The sequence below is a fragment of the Fusarium oxysporum genome, chromosome 9, assembly GCF_000149955.1.
Source record: "Fusarium oxysporum f. sp. lycopersici 4287 chromosome 9, whole genome shotgun sequence".
In the NCBI taxonomy this organism is placed as follows: Eukaryota; Fungi; Ascomycota; class Sordariomycetes; order Hypocreales; family Nectriaceae; genus Fusarium; species Fusarium oxysporum.
The window spans coordinates 1,230,222-1,249,311 of NC_030994.1; the positions used below are offsets into that span (position 1 = coordinate 1,230,222).

The 19,090-nt window shown below is 48.8% G+C and overlaps 7 protein-coding genes across 10 annotated transcripts; 4 read left to right on the forward strand and 3 right to left on the reverse strand.

Annotated features, from left to right (window-relative positions):
• The first annotated feature begins 366 nt into the window (after positions 1-366).
• FOXG_20024 (uncharacterized protein) lies at positions 367-2,347 on the forward strand. 3 transcript variants are annotated; one of them, XM_018400291.1, is made up of 2 exons: positions 367-1,952; positions 2,008-2,347. In XM_018400291.1, the coding sequence occupies exon 1, from the start codon at positions 788-790 to the stop codon at positions 1,109-1,111; it is 324 nt and encodes a 107-aa protein (XP_018246430.1). In that variant the 5' UTR covers positions 367-787; the 3' UTR covers positions 1,112-1,952; positions 2,008-2,347. The 3 variants fall into 3 exon arrangements, with proteins under 3 accessions (XP_018246430.1, XP_018246431.1, XP_018246432.1); XM_018400292.1 differs by having other exon boundaries at positions 418-1,577; positions 1,671-2,284; XM_018400293.1 differs by lacking the exon at positions 2,008-2,347 and having other exon boundaries at positions 646-1,522; positions 1,579-1,862.
• Positions 2,348-3,639: 1,292 nt separating this feature from the next.
• Positions 3,640-4,829, forward strand: FOXG_09295 (cyclopropane-fatty-acyl-phospholipid synthase; the record flags this gene model as incomplete). The annotated part of the gene is made up of 2 exons (XM_018388380.1): positions 3,640-3,811; positions 3,862-4,829. The coding sequence occupies 2 exons, from the start codon at positions 3,640-3,642 to the stop codon at positions 4,827-4,829; spliced, it is 1,140 nt and encodes a 379-aa protein (XP_018246433.1).
• Positions 4,830-5,393: 564 nt separating this feature from the next.
• Positions 5,394-10,248, reverse strand: FOXG_09297 (uncharacterized protein). Its single transcript, XM_018388382.1, has one exon. The coding sequence runs from the start codon at positions 10,033-10,035 to the stop codon at positions 6,844-6,846; it is 3,192 nt and encodes a 1,063-aa protein (XP_018246434.1). The 5' UTR covers positions 10,036-10,248; the 3' UTR covers positions 5,394-6,843.
• Positions 5,690-6,586, forward strand: FOXG_09296 (mesaconyl-C4 CoA hydratase; the record flags this gene model as incomplete). Its single annotated transcript, XM_018388381.1, has 2 exons — positions 5,690-6,149; positions 6,201-6,586. The coding sequence occupies 2 exons, from the start codon at positions 5,690-5,692 to the stop codon at positions 6,584-6,586; spliced, it is 846 nt and encodes a 281-aa protein (XP_018246435.1).
• Positions 10,249-10,428: 180 nt separating the features above from the next.
• On the reverse strand, positions 10,429-13,860 carry FOXG_09298 (uncharacterized protein). Of its 2 annotated transcripts, XM_018388384.1 has the most exons (3): positions 13,309-13,860; positions 11,636-13,252; positions 10,429-11,308 (listed from the first exon to the last, which is right to left on the reverse strand). In XM_018388384.1, the coding sequence occupies exons 1-3, from the start codon at positions 13,460-13,462 to the stop codon at positions 10,776-10,778; spliced, it is 2,304 nt and encodes a 767-aa protein (XP_018246437.1). In that variant the 5' UTR covers positions 13,463-13,860; the 3' UTR covers positions 10,429-10,775. The 2 variants fall into 2 exon arrangements, with proteins under 2 accessions (XP_018246437.1, XP_018246436.1); XM_018388383.1 differs by having other exon boundaries at positions 10,429-13,252.
• A 1,613-nt stretch (positions 13,861-15,473) lies between these two features.
• Positions 15,474-16,631, forward strand: FOXG_09299 (murein transglycosylase; the record flags this gene model as incomplete). The annotated part of the gene is made up of 5 exons (XM_018388385.1): positions 15,474-15,644; positions 15,692-15,759; positions 15,806-16,052; positions 16,101-16,524; positions 16,573-16,631. The coding sequence occupies 5 exons, from the start codon at positions 15,474-15,476 to the stop codon at positions 16,629-16,631; spliced, it is 969 nt and encodes a 322-aa protein (XP_018246438.1).
• A 47-nt stretch (positions 16,632-16,678) lies between these two features.
• FOXG_09300 (uncharacterized protein) lies at positions 16,679-18,933 on the reverse strand. Its single transcript, XM_018388386.1, has 3 exons — positions 18,597-18,933; positions 18,309-18,546; positions 16,679-18,259 (listed from the first exon to the last, which is right to left on the reverse strand). The coding sequence occupies exons 1-3, from the start codon at positions 18,784-18,786 to the stop codon at positions 16,801-16,803; spliced, it is 1,887 nt and encodes a 628-aa protein (XP_018246439.1). The 5' UTR covers positions 18,787-18,933; the 3' UTR covers positions 16,679-16,800.
• Positions 18,934-19,090: the final 157 nt, after the last annotated feature.

Sequence of the window (19,090 nt, forward strand, 5' to 3'; positions counted from 1 at the left end):
CCGGGATGAGATATACGGCGCCTAAGCCAGATGAGGTTACACAAACATAACGGTACTTCCCTAATGCCCTGACCCCGAATCTCTGGCCTTGGATAGTGGGGAAATACTCAACCGTTGGTGGCGGAGGATTCGCATTTGAATATTGATTATGAAGGACATTGGGGTCAGAAATCAAGACAGATACAAGGGGCAATAGTTCTTGTTTGCTCCTGATCCCAAACTACTAGGTACGTAAGTCAAGTTGGTAGGGTATATCCAGCCTTGACAATGCATCTTGCTTTTGAATTTGAGTCAGCAATGTGACAGGCAATTCACTCAAACGAGTCAAGTGTGGCATTGACATCATCCAGACCCGAGAATTCGGGTGCCCCTCACATCTGACATCTCAGGTGACCCTTGACAAACATTTCTTGAGGCATTCAATGCCCTCATCATTCGACCATCCTCAAAGCAAAGTTCGAGTGGCCTTTCTATCCCACACTGACCAAACTTGGCGAGGGCTTTTAAAGAATACCAGTTGTTATCAGTCTTTATCAAATACCGCAAGCAAACAGACCTCTGATACACATGCTCCCCCTCCTTCAGGCAGCGGCACAGCAAATTCTGAGGTGATCTATCAATATGATGAAAGTGGACTGACAAGCTGACTTATAGGACCCTTGAATATGTGACATGGTTCTCGAAACCACAATCACCTGTTTATTGACAGCCCCCACTCTACAAACTCAATTCTTATAACGAAGTTCGAACAACCAACAGACAATCCATTATCTGCACCTGGCCAAACATGGCTGTTCTGCAGGATTGCACCCCATTTCAACGCTACGAATCTCAAGTATACGTCGCTCATAACCCGGAAAACTCTCGTCTTTCTGTCGTTGGGTCCGAACCTGTGTTGAAATGTAACTCCCAGAGTCCCAAGCAACCGATATGGAGACGTCTGAAACATGCGAGACATTCATCAACTTGCACCAACACGCCGGTTGACGACCAGACAGAACGCGAAGAACGTCGGTTTTTGTATGGAAACAACATTGGAAGTCCAAGGGGAACAACAGGAGAAACATGCTGTCCAAAAACGTGGCGCACAACTTTCCTACCTGTCGCGTAACTTTCAAACGACAAGTCAACTCGTCAACGACAGGCCAACATACATCCGAGGTCATTATCCGAGTGGCCTGATCCGAATGCTACGCAAGCATAAAAAGAAACACCATGGCGAAGGAACTGAGCTGCATAATGTCGGCTGATATGCGCCACCACCTACTTACCCTCAGTTATAGGTCATTAAGGTATAATAAATGCAGGCTGGATCCTGAACCGCAGCAGTCATGAAGTCATGAGACCGAAATCAAATGATTCATTATAGCAGGGCTTGATAGGGAAGACAGCCTGAGGGTCTGGGTTAAGCAATGCCCCATATGCCATTTCTTTGGAACGGACAGCTGCATTGCTTCATATCTGGACCATGTCGAAAAAGCTTATAAGCCTGGTAATCCTTGCTGGACCCTGAAAGTTTTATGTAAGCTTGGCCGAAGCTTGGCAAGACATTATTCAGTGTCCCTGACACTAAACCAGTAAGCATATGAAACACTTGGAGAATTGCTTCAGGCTCTCCATGGCGGGGATATTGCGAAAATGATGCATCCTTGAAACTGAATTCTTGATAGTCAAAACCAGAGATGCCCTTCGAGGGTTGTTCTTACAGGGCAGCATAAATGAGCACATGGATAGGTACTTAGTATGAAGACTTGAGCAGCGAATGTTCTCACTCCACTCCATGGCATGGGACCCGAGAGCTGAAGGGCAGAGTCTATTGCCAGATGAATCATCAAGACAAAGGTTAAACTGCTACTTCTGGCTGGCTGGAATCTTGTCCAGAAATAATCTCCGCTGACATAGCTTTCTTGAATCTTGACCAAGTCTTAATGGCAAGATTTGAATCTTTGGGGGTGAAGTAACTTCAGCGCAAGAACAAAGTAAATTTGGAATATTAACCCAATTCAGATTATGCGAGGCTACTGATGATTCACTGTGATACTCTTATGGAGCCTCTGTCAGTTATTTCATGAACAGGCGTCTCTCTACCCCGCGAATAGCTTTGGCGTTGAGATGGGTCGGGGCCCGCGGACGCGGGCATCGAGGGGATGAGTTTGTGTCCCAGCGAAACAACGAAAACCCGTCAGGCTCGATTAAGCTGAAACAAGCAAACAGGCAGCTAAATTAGGTTGATTCTTATTTTATTTGTTGATTCTTGTGCTGGATTATCAATAACTTGATTGTGGCCGGAGAGTAAACCGTAATAGAGCAACAGGGTTCAGAAGGCTACTCTGCTAGTGGTAGCTTGAAAAGTGGCCTCGAAAGCCGTCAGAATCAGAGTCCTGAAGGGCCACGTATCCTCAGTTGCTAAAAAGAGGGGCCAGCGATCAAACTTGAGAGGTGTCGTGCATAAGACCTACGAACCCCTGAAAGAACCATGCACTGGATTCGTATCTGGTAAAGCCGAGTACGAGAGAAAGGACATGTAAATCGGAGGCTGATATCGACCTCAGAGATATTAGATTGGGCTGGTATTGGATTGGAATTGGAACGAGCTTGGTGGGGGGTTTGATCGACAAGTGGTGAGGGAATGACTGGCTGGACTGTAACTGTACCTGCGTTTTGTGGCTGGGATTAAGCTCAGGAGAAAGAGGCTCAATTTGAGAGAGAAGCTGCTCATATTGCATCAGTTCGTCGTGTTTATCTATCTACTTAATCAAGTCATTAATGGACAATTAATGATCTGGACTGTCCCGTCCCTCCCCGAGACATTGGATTGAATCCCAATACTATCTTACCCCTATCACCGCTGAAAAGAACACCTTAAAACTACCGACCTGGCGCTAATCTTTCTGAATCTACGGGGTTTGGGTGATCCAGCCACCCAATCATATACTGGGGAGTTCATCTGGGCCCTTTCTTTTTCACACCGCCCCTCCCCAAACCCAGGCCAAAGCTCCCTCCCTTTTTGGGTTCTGCCCCACGAAACCTCCATCCGGTCGCCCTCTTAAAAAAATAAACCCGCCTCAGCGACTTTCTCCCTCTTCCCTTTCATCATATCATCTCAAAGCTTTTGGTAGCCATTGGGATCTGTCGTCACAATGGCAGAGAAATCAGGCGTCACCGGCGCTGACTTCGAGTTTGTTAAAACTCCTGCTTATCCCAAGCCTGACTTTGATAAGCTTGAGGATGTCGGTGTTCCTACTACCAGGGTAAGATTTGACGCTCATGATTGTTGCGTTGTCCTCTTTGATACCAGGGAATCAATGCTAATATTCACACTATAGTATCCTGCCATCAAGAATGCTCCTCTCCCTGCCGATGGCTCTGGTGCCGATACCTTCAACAACTATGTCCTCATCTCCATCTTGATCCTTGTCTTGGTTCCTCAGCCGAAAGGTTGGCGGTGGACTCAAGACCACCCTCTTCTTCGCCCTCATCGTCGATCTTCCCCTGCTCGCCGCTTGGTGGCTTGTAATCTCCTCCATCAGCCCTCGCAAGAATGAGAAGGTTCGCCTTCCTAACCGTGGTGTTGAGCACTACCTCGAATTCAAGAAGGAGGCCGACCGCCTCAAGTACCGTGGCCACAACAAGATCCCCATGGAGACCTTCCACGAGATGTACTTTGATGGTGATGTTGACTTCAAGGGTGACTGCCTCGAGGTTATGGAGTACCGCCATGACTGGGCCAGCTTCCGCTTCACCATTGGCCTCATCAAGTTCTTCCTCTTTGGCATGATCCCTGAGGTCATCATGCACACTCGTTCTCAGGGTATGTGCTTCAATTGAGGATCAATGTAAAGATAAACTAAAGTATTACAGACGAGGAGCAGGTCCGTGACCACTACGACCGTGGTGATGACTTCTACGGCTGGTTCCTTGGCCCCCGCATGATCTACACTTCTGGTATCATCTCCGACATCAACCGCGAGGAGACTCTTGAGGAGCTCCAGGACAACAAGCTTACTGTCGTTTGCGAGAAGATTGGCCTCAACGAGGGTGACTCTATGCTTGATATTGGCTGTGGTTGGGGTACTCTTGCTCGCTTTGCCAGTGAGCAGTATGGCGCCCATGTCACCGGTGTCACTCTTGGCCGCAACCAGACCGCTTGGGGTAACAGCAGCATGCGCAAGGCCGGCATCCCCGAGGAGCAGAGCAAGATTCTCTGCATGGATTACCGTGATATTCCCGTTCCTGAGGGTGGCTACAAGAAGATCACCAGTCTTGAGATGTCTGAGCACGTTGGTATCCGCCACTTCGGTAGCTTCTTGAAGCAGGTTCACGACATGCTTGACGATGATGGTGTCTTCTTCCTTCAGTACGCTGGTCTCCGTAAGGCTTGGCAATACGAGGATTTCACCTGGGGTCTTTTCATGAACAAGTACATTTTCCCTGGTGCTGACGCTTCTACTCCTCTCGGCTGGGTTGTCGACAAGCTGGAGGGTACTGGTTTCGAGATCAAGCACATCGATACCATCGGTGTTCACTACTCTGCTACCCTCTGGAGGTGGTACCGTAACTGGATGTCCAACCGCGACAAGGTTGAGGCCAAGTACGGCAAGCGATGGTTCCGTATCTGGGAGTACTTCCTTGCCTACTCCACCATCATCTCTCGCCAGGGCAGTGCCACTTGCTTCCAGATCACTCTGGTCAAGAACATCAACTCCACCCACCGAGTTGAGGGTATTGAGACCCAGTTCGCCATCACCGGAGCTCTTGACAACTGCCGCGCTGATCTCCAGTCGTGGGCTTCCAGAAACAACGTTAAGACTCCCTCCGAGTACCTGTAAAGGTATAATTGAGAGGTTGACAGTGACTGGTCAAATCTTGAGCCGTGCCAGACGCGGCAAGAATTTAATGGGATGTCTTATGACAAGAGGCCAGCTTTGAGTCTTCAGTTACTTATGTGACGGTCAGCTCAGGAAACGGGAACTGGATCTATCTGCATATTTAACCCGGAATGCGCCCCCTTGGCCGATAGAGTCGGTTGAGGCTGGTCCAGTCGCAAAGGGCAAGCTTCATGTGTTTCATGATAGATGTGTAACGGCAGCATAAAACAAACGGAATGGGCATGGATGAGTATCTACACAGATGCTATATAAGGGATGAATTGAAAAGTTTGTTCGTATTGACTCGGTCGCCTCGTTATTTCTTCACTTCTTACCATCGTTGAGATGTATCATAACTATCATCGGCTTATCATGACATCCGAGGCCCGAAACCCGTGATTTGCTGTGACTTTTTTCAAACCATGTATGACCATGGAATAAGACTTAAAGCACTTTAATCTTTACGAGTTTGTTTCAATTCATTCCCTATTTTAGCTACTGTTGTGCTAGACAGAACATGTATATGTCGTTGATTTTCATCCAATTTTCATAATTTTGGTTGATGATCTTTAAGCCGAGGCTTTCCCACTGTAATACTCTGACTCGGCAACTAATTGCAACCATCAGCAACCAACATTGTACTGGACTCAGGGCCTCCATACAATTCAATATCAAGAGACCTCATCATGAGGCCATTTTCTATACTCAACCGCCAGTGCGGTCCTATCTTTCATAGAGCCCATACCACAAATTCATCCTCATCTATAATCTCATCACTCAAAGCCCACCCACCAAAGATAATAGCAGACTATTTGACTCCAATGCCCTCTCATCTCCTCACAACCACAATTAACGACCTTCTATATCCTTTGCCCACGGAGTCAAAAATATCATCGCCTCCTTGCGCCCTTCCTCAAGGCCATCATCTTGTCTACTTCCCCATCCAATTGCCCCCCTCGCGTCTCATTCCTGATGGCGCAGATCCTGATCATTCACCTGGCCCGCCTTATACGCGGCGTGTATGGGCAGGCGGTGAGGTTATCTTCAGAGGAGATGAGATGAAACTCGACGCGAGACCGGCGATCTGCAAGGAAAAGATTGAGGATGTTACCTTGAGAGGCAAAGAGGGCGAGGAGAAGGTGTTTGTTGATGTGTGGAGGAAATATGGAACTGGTCACGAGATTGAGGGGAGAACAGAGTGGGATATCGAAGAGAGGAGGACGTTGGTATTTATGAGGGACGAAGAAGGGTCTGCCTCATCACCTTCACGTTTGCTCAAGTGTAAGGTTTCATACCAAGCTCCAGGATCATCATTACTGACACCAATCTCAGACCCTCAACCACCAAGTTACTCAATCTCGCTCACACCTTCACCAATACACCTATTCCACTTCTCAGCGCTCTCATTCAACGCCCATTCTATTCACTTCGATCCTCAGTTCGCGCGAGAAGTTGACGGTCATCGAGCACTTCTGGTCCATGGCCCGTTCACTCTTGCTCTGATGCTTCGCGTCCTCAACGATCAAATCGGTGCTGGTGTAGCCGTCCACAGGTTCAGCTACAGGAACTACGCGCCTTTGTACGTCAATGAGCGCATGAGCATCAATATCCGCAAGGTGTCGAAAGAAGACGGCGCTGAAGGACGATGGGATGTTTGGATTGAGGGGCCAGAAGGAGGAATGGCTGTCAAGGGAACAGCGGATGTTGCCAGCAAATAACGACGAATTTGATATGATATTTTGATTTGCCATAGATGATATGACTGGATACAAGAAAATGCCGACATGCTACAATATGATTGTCTAACCGAAAGACTGACATGGACTAAACGCCCTGGATGACACCGCTCTATCCTCCATTATCCTAATTTTCGTTCCTTTCCTATTGATAGATAACACAAGAGTTATTCTGCCTAAAATGCGACAGAACCCCTTATCTGTACACACATCATACACGTTTCTACCCATCAATACATCTAATCGGCCCATCCGAACACCTCGCCAAGGGACAAGGTGTTACTACGCAGGCCAGTCAGAGTGACGAGAATAGTCACCAGATCAAGAACGAGTAGGACAGTGCTCGCAAGCATGAAGCGAGGGCTGAAAACACGGTAGAGCATCAGGTGACGACGCAGCCAGCCAGCCCAGCTCATAGTAGCCAGGGCTTCAACGGCATAGTAGATGATGAAGACGCCAATGCCGCGGGTGGCTGTCTCTAAAACTCCCTTCTGCTTGGGACCGGCCTTCCACAGAGCGAGTAGTGGTACAGACGCAGCAGCGATGATCTGGCCCGCAAAGCTGTTAAGAATAACCACGATGGGGGTCCAAGGGTAGCGGATGCTAAAGAGAGGGATAAAAGCGCTATCCCACTGAATGCTGGACAATACAGCCTGGTGGCCAGTCTTGAAATAGTAGAAGTTTCCAAGTACAGCAAGCATGATGGGCCCGATTGGGCTGGTCTTGAGCTCGTTGAGATCCAAAAGCTCAGCCAGGGTAAGAATCTGCCAGAACATAAGAGCAAGGGCACCACCGCCCATGGGCTTCGAAAGGAGGAAGCATCCCAAAAGAAGGTTAAGCGGGAGCAACAAGTAGCGAGCACCAATAGCGTTACCATATCCAATAATAGTAACAACAGGTCGACCACCAGCTCCAGCAGATTGAAGGAGGGAGACGCAGGGAGGCGCCCAAACAAAAGCAGTGCTTCCGGCAATGAAGGCGAGAGCGAGGACAATCTGGGCTAGATAAACTCCGATGGTCTTGGGGGTTCCTTCGGCGAGACGTCCCTCGAGCCAGCCGCCATTGTCAGCGGCATCGATAACCCAGTACGAGGCAGACAAAAACAGGCCTCCACGGATGACATAGCCAATCCAAGTTGGGGCAAGACCCTCATACGACCTGCTTGTGACGAGGAACGATTTGATAATAGCTGGAAGAATAAGGCACACAGCAAAAGGAATGGCAAGCTGCCAAATTGCAGAGGTTGAAGAGGTCGAAGAGGCGTAGTATGTAGAAGTGCAGAAGGGCATCTGCTCCTCGCGACAAAGCTTGGAATACGAGGCGAGACGGCCAAGAATGATGAAGGCAACAGAGTGGTAAATGCCCAGATATCTCTCCCGTCGAGCCTCAATGCGGAATGCAGAGACGGCACTGGCCACACCAAAAGTGGTAATAAAGAAGAGAAGGATCGAATCTTCCCAGATAGTGTAGGAGTTGGAAGCAAATCCGATCGATTGGCTAACAGTGAAAATTACAGCCAACCAACCCCAGAAAGTCGAAGGGAAGACATTGAGAATAGTCCTACCTGCATCATGCAGGGAAGAGCTGAGACCTGCCATGAAGAGCACTGCAACGAGAGCAGCAAGGCCCTCGATAGGCTGCTGGCGATACAGGCCTACACCCGTAAGAACAGAGACAGTAAAGAGAATCTTGGGGTCCCAAAGGCCCTTGAGAATCTGCTTGTGCAAGACTTCCGCGGTCTCAGGCTCGTTCTCCTTGAAAGCCATGAGTTCCAACTTCTTCTCGGCATAGTCAAGCTCGGCGTCATTCATAATAACGTACTCATCTTCCTCCTCTCGAGAAGAGTACATCAAGAGCAAGACGAGACCAACGCCAAAGACAACAATACCCATGATCATACGAGAAACATCGAAACGTGCCCAGAGGTCCTTGCAGACAGACAGAGTAGTGTCCTGGAACTTGGTGAAGGCAACGTAAGCATCGCGATCATTCTTGGCAATGGCGCGAGCAGCCTCCCAAAGAGCAGCGGGAGACTCGGCTCCTTCGCCCTGAGTCAGGCCTCGAGCCTTGTGGTAAGATGCCTGGTATCTCTCAATCCCAGCTGCAGCAACACGCGAAACAGCGTTGAGGTTACGCCAGTCGTTGCCCTTAGTACCAGCAAACGCCTCCTCAATTGGTCCTCCCAGGTTATTGAAGGGAATAGGAATACCAAGAAGCAGCGCGAGGGTAGGAACAAGATCAATCTGGTTCACCGGTCGAACCTTGGCGTTAGGGGGAGGAACAGCAAAGTCGGAAGAGGTTCTGCCGAAGAAGGGCTTCTTTGAGTACATCCAGAGAGCAGCCTCAACTTCGTCGTCGCTCTCACCACCGTGATCACCCTTGCTGTCCATACCGTGATCTCCCATAACAACAAGAAGTGTCTTGTCATCAACGCTCTCGACAAGCTTGCGGATAAACTCGTCCATCTGGCGAAGCTTGGCTCCCATGGCAGGGTGATCAGGTCCGTATCGGTGGCCAGCATGATCAACACCAAGACAATGTCCAATAAGGAGATCCCATTCGCCCTTTCGCTCCTTGTTCAATAACGGGAAGATGTTGTCAATAACGCCATTATCAACAGTGTGAAGATCCCAGACGTTGAAGCTGTCATAGGCCTTGCTAATATTAGGCTCGAAGTAACCAGGGAAGAGAGACCACCATGTATCGTCGCCAAGGTGAGCAATCTTCTTGCCAGCGTCCTTCAGCTGCATCAACAAGTTGTCCTCCTCGATAGCCGCGCCAGCAAAGTTGCTTCCAACATCAACAAAAGTAGGCAATGTTCCCGTCGTGAGACCCTTGAGTCTCTGCATCGTCGCGGTCGGAGGATCAGCGATAAAAGGGCGAAGGAAGGCATTCTGGGGCGACTTGACAGCTGTCTCGTAGAGGTAGGGGAAAGCATTGTGGAAGTGCTGAGCTTGCGCCGGATCTTCGGGAACAGTAAAGTCGTATCGAAGCGCGTCAATTAGAACGACAACAGCTCTGTCGAACGATTTAGGGTGCCAGCAACCGCGATCGACATTCAATGAGCCCTTGGTGTTCTCAATTGGAGGCAGTGTGCAGTTCGACTTGTCCTCCAGCACTAGCCGTGTCAGCAAGAAACCGCTTGTAAAGAGCCAGATGCCGAGCGCGTGGATAGCTAGCAAGACGACCCAAAAGGCAGCAGTCCACCGCCAGCGCTTCTCATATGTCTTCTGCCGTCTCTTGTCGAGCGCCTCGCGTCGTCGCTCCAGAACCTCTACGTTCTCTTCGGCGGGAGGGAGTCCGAATTTTGCATTAGCAGCTTCTTCAGCACGAGCTCTTTCAGCTTTAGCCCATTGTTCCGCAATCTTTTGATGTTCAGTTTGGGGAGGCTGCTGCTGAGCCTTGGGCTTAGCCTTTGGCTTTTGTGGCATCTTGAGTGTTCGTAGTTGGAGTTAGGGAACGTAATCGCTATCGAAGAGGAGGAATTGAGGCCAGGTTCAGGGCCATTGAGATGCCAGAACGGCGCAAGATTGATTAAACAAAAAAGAAGAAGGAAAAAGGAAAGAAGAAAAGATTAAATGACGATAGTGGTCTCTGCTGTGAGGGACTTGAATGTTTAGCAGAAGAGCTGTCGACCCTGGTGGATTGTTCAGTGGAGCTCTAATGGAGGAGAGTGGAGTCATTAGAATTGGATACTGACGAGGGACAGGAGCTTCAACACCAAGCTCAGTGTAAGCCAATCATAACAGGTTCTTTACGGTCGGTCCAAGTATGTCACTTAAATACAATGGCTTCACAGTAAATACACATCACACCAAGTTCATCAAGATACACACCTTAACTGTATGAGAGAAGCGCAATTCTGAATTCATTATCGTCAATCCTTTGTGGATCCCTTCAAACTCTAGTAATAAGAAAGTTGCCATATATCAAGTTATCATTCTCAAGCCAATCAATTCGTTCATTGGCATCAGTATCGTCCTCCAAGTCTATCTGCAAACATTGAAATCGACGTGACGTGACGTTACTAAATTCACAAATCTCCCTCCAGAACGCCGCCCATGCTAGGATCCCGTCCCACGATGCATATCTTTTCACCAGCCAATCGCCCACCTGTCAGCTTGAAGTCGACAGGCAAACGAGAGACATCAAACTCTCAGTCCTCGGCCTTTCAGTCAAACATGTCGACATTGGTAGTGGCAGGTGGCTCAGCAGTAGGTCCGCTTGCACGTCTCCTTTCGAGTCGTCGCCGTTGTCGTCGATTTTCTGCTGCGGCCGATCCGTCAACTGGCCCTTCCCCAGCAGGTCCAGGGGGCGAGGTGTTGACAGATGGAGTGATACCACTCCAAGTGCCATGGCTCTCAGCCAAACTAGACACTGTTTGGCCAAACTGGGCTGAGGCGCCTGGCAGTAGCGACGCTGGCGTTTGTGCCTGTGTTGGTTGTCCGGAGTAATACGCGGAGTCTTTGCCTCGTCGTTTTTGCTTCGCAAAGGAAGGGTTCGGGGGGGACAGAGGCGGCATGGCATCCTCCTCTTCAGCTCTTCGCTCGGCAGCCGTCTCAGCTCGCTTTTGGCTGGAGTCTCTTCGGTAACGTCGGCGGTACGAGGGAGACTCGAGTCCAGAGATGCTGCTAGCAGAGTCTCTTCGGCCCCGTGCTGCCTTTGCTTCCTCCTCTGTAAGTCGTCGGAGGGTCACGTTCCTGTCTTTATCATCATGTACCTTCATCTTGACACTGACACTGGCTGGGGATGCATAGCGTTCGTAACGCGAATCTTCCTCGCCTGGGGCAAGTCTTGATGTATCTCGGTCACCGGGCCGGCCTTGACGGGACCGCTGAGCCCGAGATCCTGGGGATATTCCTGAGGCCGTGGTTTCAGTGGGTGCCAGGATACCGTGGGGATCAGGTGGCATCGCAGGCATTGAGACATGCTCACTGCTGCGTCTCGAGTGGTTTCCTGCACGGCCGGCCACGGGTGGGAGATTTGATTGTGGGGGTAAAGTGCTCATTTCAGTAGGTGGGACGTAGTTACCTCGTGCAGGCCGGGGCTCAATGGTCGATTCCGACATCTCGGTTGATAGAAGCGTGTCCGTGGGAGGGTAGCCTGTTTGTCGACGTTCGATGGGCCGGCGGCTGTCTCGTCTCGTGGGAGAGTCGTGTCCGTCGCCGCCGGTAAACCTGGACAATGAGGTACCGGATCTCAAGTCCTCTTCATCACGTAAGCGTTGCTCTTCCTTTGCTGCCCTCCTGTCCGCCATCTTCTTCGCAAACCATCCGAAACCAAGGCCACCTAGCAGTCCTTTCGCAAAACCACCACCAGACTTCTCAGGCTGTGGTCGTCGAGAAGGACTGACATAGGAAGAATAGTCTGACTCTTCGAAGAAGCTGCGACCTGAATTTGGCGGGTATCGTTTGCCTCGAGGGGTGACAGATGGAGGAGGGGAGCTCAGAGCAGTCTCGGTATAACTTCCATCAGCGGCGCTCCGCATTTGCGACATTGCAGGAGGTGGCGGACGATTTCCAGAGGGGGGGAGTAACGAAGTACGCGTGATATCGGGCTCTCTCCTATTATTGGGTGTAACATCGCTGGTAAAATCAGTCCTGGTAAAGTCAGTCATAGTTGGAGCGCTCGCGGTGGCGCGGTGGCGCCTGGGTGTTTCAGTCGATACTGCAGAATACTCTGAGTAGTCTTCATCGCGTGAGCGATCCTTTTTGGAGAACAGTTTTCCAAGTCCCAGGACGGCCAAGAACTTTGCGATTCCACCTCCGGCTCCAGCTCCGCTATTGTCCTTCCGCGTTACATCGGAATACTTTTCCCCGGTATGTCCAGTGAGGTAGCTAGCTGATCCGGTCCTAGATGGGAGAACTTCTGGTCTTTGGCTGCGATCAAAGGAAGGGGATCGACTTCGGACTCGACTGCCATTGTCTTGGTTCTTATTCTTGTTTCGTCCTCTGGCCAGGGCTGCGAGTCCACCGAGTGCGATAAATGGGCCTAGCCATTTGGCTTTGCTCTTAGGAGGCTCCGATTTGTACTCTGAGAAATATTCAGACTCTGTGTATCGAGTGCGTGTATCTTCTGTTGGCGCCAACTCAGACCGCATTTCTGAGCGTGCTCCACCCATATAGTAGTCCCGGTGAGAAGCAGACCGCCAACTCAAGATGAAGTACAAAATAAAAAGAAAGAACATCCAGACAGCGTAGAGAATGAACAGGTAGAGTGGCGAGCCGTACAAGGTGAGTCCCAGGGGAACCTGAGTAATGCCTAAAAGGGCAATCGCTCGACCGAACCATTGGTGAATCATGATGCGCAAAGAGACGGACTTGGCCACCCTTCGCACGATCCAACCGCCCATAAGCTGAACTAGAAATAGAGTAAATATGGCGACACCAATCCCATGATGTGGGTTCGTCAAGCTTCGTTCCGGGCCGACTGCAAAGTAGCCCAGGATAAAGAGAGGCACCAGTAACAAGCCGGAAAAGACATTGAGCTGACCATGGTATTTGATGGCCCAGCCAGGACGCCTTGAATAGAATCTGGCTGTCATGACAGAGAAGGGGATGAGAAAGAGGAATATTATTGTTCCCAAAACGGCATGTGCTAGTACAAGACCATGATATTGTGTAAGTGTAGAAAATCTGTTTCCCATGCCTATCGCCTAGTGTTAGTCGAATACAATGCTTGAACTCGAAGACGGGCTTGAATACCATTATAACGCATGGTTTCATGATTGAGACCCTGTAAATTGGGGAGTAGAAATGTATTCTTGTCAAAGTCCCACGTTCCATCTCCCACGACTTGGGTGTTGGAATCATAACTCACTGCACCAGGTGCAGAGAGTTCATCGGTTGCCGGCGCCATGATGGCGACGACAGTAAGGAAAGTTGTGTTTCAGGCGAGATCGGGATGTCTCGCGCGGTGAAGTTTAGAGGTATTTTTGGATCCTCGTAGCGTTTGGCGTGGTTCTTGTCTCGAGATCGGAATGAAGGAATGTTGTTGATGACCTCGAAGGCGATGTCGGATGTCTTAGGCTAAGAGTTCTAGCACAAACATCTTGCCTAAGGATCGCTGTAGTCGTAAAATCGAAGAACCAGAGGCAAAAACAAGAATTGCCTAGAGGTTTGTGTAGGTGAAAAGAAGCTACAAAAAGAGGTAGGTACGCAAGCCAAGCTTGAAGACTTGAGTCGTTCCGTTTGGGAGGGAACTCTTCCCGTCACCGTCACCGTTGCCAGTTGCTAAGGTAGGGATGGTTGGTGGGGAAACCGCGGCGCAAGCTAAGGCTAGCCAGCGCATCCCATCATCATCTGTACCTGCCAGGTTTGGAGTATTTCGAATGTATTTGTGGGTCAGGATACGTATTGCCCGATAGTGGGGCCGTCAGCGGTGAAGAAACGGCGGCCCGTTGAGTTTGTAGACGGGAGGCTTCATCAATAGCATTGTATTGGATGTGACGAGTACCTGTTCTATTCAATCTTTTTGACTGGTATGAACTAAACTGAGTTATGGTGCACAAACTAAGGCAGTACCCTAAAGTTAATTCAATCTGAGAAAAACCTCGATCCGGGCTTGCTTTCTAAACATTTAGTCCCTCTCGGTACTCAAGTATGACTCGCCTCGTTCTTCACCGTCTCTGTGCTCGATCAGAGAACCCACATAGTATTTCTCAAAACTGCAATGTGCTTCGGCTCCGATTTGACACTTGTCAAGCTTTTCATCATGAGGCTGTTTGAACCACTAGGAGTTCGCAGCCTGATGCAATACGCCCCAGGCCGTGCGCTGTTACGACATGTCGGCCCAAGTTCCGTATGGTCCGTTGCGATGGTACCTGAAAAATGCAGTCTAGGTTCCCATGATCTTGGGATGATGCTACATATTACGCAGTGCTTAACTTACTGAGAAGTCAAGGCTTTGGTTACCTGAGAGATGTAAAATCTGAAGTCTATGCTATTGTGCTGCCGGGATCTACAAGGTCATGCAGCTAAGCTGTCACAGAATCGCACCAAAGATCTCTCCACAGACAAATGCACCATTTATGCAGCCAAGAAATGCACAAATCGTTCCTTTCTTTCGTCCTTCACTAATGAAAGCCAGCTGATTAGTGAAACAATTCTTATGAAACCGTCCTTTGATGCTGCTCCACCATTTCCTCCAACATGGCAACATGGGTTGTCAAAGGGTTGAGACGAAATGTGCCAACAAAGGAAAGAAATGCTCCAGAATTTCTGGAAGTTTGGAATCTTGTGTTGAATTCACAAGCCTTTCTCTTGTGATTATGAGTCCCAGTCCTTGGAATCTAAAGTTTGAAGAGAGGATCCCTTAGGGCTACCTATAAACTCGCAAGTCTATTGTGTTTCCTCAGCGTGTATTACACCCATGTAACATCGTTTATTTAAGACTGAATCCTGATCCTACGAACCAGCTTACGGGCACAGCCACAGAGCATCAAATGATAGTGGTGTGCTCTGAAAGCATGAACAATTCCCCTTGTTATGTTACTAACATGTGTTTCACTCGAACGAAATGGCCTACAAGTGAAGAAATGTCCTAACAGCAAATTCTATTCTTCACTCTCTAACTAACTTCTGCGTAGTTTGAGATGCGGACATCTGCCTTTATCACCGCCGCTGCGGTCCTAACTACGTCTGTTAATGCATGGCTTCCTAATACTGAACTTCATGCCTTGAACGAGCGTGACAATGAAATCTTTGTATACCCTCTTCGAACAGAGCCGAACAACAAAAGGTGGCTTCCAGCGACCAAAAAGATCCGGGGAGTAAACCTCGGGTCTCTTTTCATCTATGAGCCCTGGATCGATAGCTAAGAATGGGCCAATACAGGTGGTGAGGGGGAAAAGTCCGAATTTGACTGTGTCATGAACAAAGGACAAGATATTGCGGACAAGAACTTTCAAGCTCATTGGAAACGCTGGATTAATCAAACCGATCTCGACGAGATGTTGAGCTATGGCCTGAATACTATTCGTGTGCCTCTAGGGTATTGGCTAAAGGAAGACCTTGTTGATGATTCAGAGCACTTCCCCAAGGTACATGACAATATCATTTCTTGATATGCTGTAGCTAACATTTGGAGGGTGGTTTGGAATACTTGACTCAACTCTGTGGTTGGGCAAGCGATCGAGGCTTCTACATCATTCTCGAGTAAGTCTCTCAACAAGTTCATGGCATATGCTAACTGTAAAAATAGCCTACACGGTGCCCCGGGTGCTCAAGAACCCAACCAGCCCTTTACGGGTCAATATGCTCCGACAGTTGGGTTCTATAGTGACTATAACTATGGGCGCGCGATCGAATGGCTCGAGTGGATGACCGACATAATCCACACCAAGAAAGAGTATCGCAATGTTGGCATGCTTGGGTTAGTCAATGAGCCGCTGAACTGGGACAAGGCCGTTGATTCGTTGCGAAAGACCTATTATCCCAAGGCCTGCAGTGTACTTACTATCTGATCATCGACTTAATATGATACTAACGATCCATAGGCAATTCGCAAGGTCGAGGACAAGCTCAAGGTCACCAGCAACAACCGCCTTCATATCCATATGATGGGTTCTCTATGGGGCAGCGGAAAGCCAACCGAGTTCCTCAGGGACACCTCATTCACGGCTTTCGACGACCATCGATACCTCAAGTGGGATACGAGTGTTGAAGCTTCCCATGACGCATACATCAAGAAATCTTGTTCCGATGATCGCAACACTGACGGCCCCACGATCGTTGGCGAATGGTTACTAGCTGTGCCCGATGATGTTGAGAAGACTGATGCTTGGAATCCTCAGACTCAGAAGGAGTTTTACACCAAGTGGTTCTCTGCTCAGGTGCATGCATATGAAGAGAATACTCTTGGATGGGTCTTTTGGACTTGGAAGGCTAGTCTTGGTGATGACTATCGCTGGTCTTATAGAGGTGAGCTCCGATTTTCAAAACGTACGACACGATCACTGATAGTAGTAGATGCGGCGAGAACTGGCGTAATTCCCAAAGACCTCGACTCCCTTCCCAGTGTTTGTTGACGAACTACATCTTGTGAACTTTAGGAAAGACGATACAAGAACTTATTGATGCCATTTATTAATATATATTGTACTTTTTATCTAAAGCCCGATTATACCATCGCTATATAAGACTGAATTGACCTTGTGACGATATACCGATAAAACTTGTGTTCCAGAACAGACGTAATTACCTCCTCAATACTAGAACCAGCCATGATGCCAGTCGGTATCCAGCAATGATGGAAATCATAATGCCAACATTTCGTCCCATATGTCCGTTCGAATATCCATACTGGTTCAACACAGCCTGTCCGTCGATCATACACTGGTCCGCCAGGGTTGACTGATACATGCAACGGCATCCATCACCACAGCTATACACTCGATCCGCAAACTCATTGACCATCATACCCTCAAACACATACTTCTGGTAATCCCAGTAGTGGAAGACGTATTTGTAGAAGACATTAAGGATAGTTGGAGGAACCATGAAGCCACCAACAGACATCCACAGACCATTCGCAAAGGCCACCAGTGCGAGGGAGATGACGAAGCTGGGAAATAGGGATGTCATAAAGACAACAAGTGACTCTGCAGCGAGTAGATCGAGGAACAGCCACAGAACCCAGGTGAAAAAGGCCTTTGCAGTTGGCTGGAAGTTGGAAAGCCAGTATGAGATGACCGAGAATAGAATAGAAATAAGAAACAGGTAAGGAACGCCGATGAAGAAGTTGGATATAATAAGTTCCGCTGCTCCGTAAAGGCCATTGTGGTGTTCTTTGACGTATTGAAGCCTGTCCTCAATGAAAGCAGGGACATAAGCTACTGCCATGAAACTCATAAAGGCTGAGCCAAAAAAGATAGCATTGATGAATGGCTGGATAGACTCTTGTGCAGGATCGAGTCTCACCCAGACAGTGCCCATCATGATAGCGAGACCAAGATACATAGCGATACGAATGCCGTAGGCTACGACATCTCGATAACTCTTGATGAAGCTTCGATGGAGGAGAGTCATAGTAAGACTAAACATGCTAGGCCTCTTCTCAATTGTATCGATGTTCCAGTCACCACCCGAAGATTCGGCAGACTTGATTGCAGTGTTGACTTCACTGGCATGTCGTGAGTTTTGCCATGCGGCTTGAAGTGTTTCCAAGTCTCGTGATGCCTCGCCTCTATCCTGGGCGAAATCAATGTTGACCAGCTCAAGAAGATGCTCGGCAGGGTTGACATATTGAGGTAGCGGTGATCCAACTTCGGCATAGTATGCCGCAACACTGTTTACAGGTCCGAAGTAATGGGTCTTTCCACCAGAGAGGAGGAGCAACTTGTCGAACAAGTTGAAGGTCGAAGTGGATGGTTGATGGATAGAGCAGATGACGATAAGGTTGTTGCGCTTGGCCACGTCGCGAAGATATTTAACAACTTCTAAACTGGCAGCTGAGTCGAGACCACTCGTAGGTTCATCGAGGAAGAGAAGCTTGGGACTAGTGATGAGTTGACTCGCAACACCGACTCGACGTTTCTGACCACCTGAGATACCCTTGCGAATGGGCGTTCCAATAAGAGTGTTGGCTTGTTCGACTAGACCGAAAGACTCAAGGAGGTTGTTGATGCGGACGATCCGTTCTTTCTTAGACAAAGAGCTATCCAAGGTCAGATACTATCTGGAAGCTGAGCATACAAGATGCTTACCCCGAGCTGGCGAGCCGCGATGAGAACTCGAGGGTTTCTCGAACAGTTAACGAGCCAATGAGAGCATCTTCCTGTTCAACGAAGCACGAAACTTCTCTGAACTCGGCAAGTGATAAATGTCTTCCGTTGATGTTAACTTCTGCTTCAACACTGCTTGCATTCGTTGGACGGCGTGCTAGTACGTTAAGAAGTGTTGTTTTTCCGCAACCTGAAGGACCCATAAGGGCGCAAATCTCGCCTGTAAATTCATTAGCTTTGTATCACTGAAGAATGGCGGTCACCACAAACCTGCTTCGACTATCCCTTCGACATTATCAACAATTGCCTTGGGCTGTTTTGTCTCTCTGTCTTTGACTGTTACAGTGACGTTGCGCCAAGTGAAATTCTTGATTGTGGTGTTGAGAAGATGCTTCTCTGCGACAGGACGTTGCTCTGAGTCCATGCTGTTGTCCAAGTCGGATAACTTACGCACTGTCATTTTGATGGCTTCACGATTAAGTAGTGGAGATAAAGGGGGTTAGAGAGCACTAGTGAATGTAGCAATTGAGTGTTTCAGTGATGTCAAGAAAAGACAGTTTGCACCTTAGGTTTTTATATATGAGTAAACACTGCAGTCACCAGGAGAAATCAATTCAAGAGGACAGAAGAGAGACTGTCTCATCTTTCGGCGTCTTGACTATAGCCCGTGTCATCCACCAATTTTCAGCTGAAGCAAAAGGTGCGCGGATGGTAAAATTTGATTGCTTACTCAAACTCCGCCACTACCATTTTGGGACTTTGAG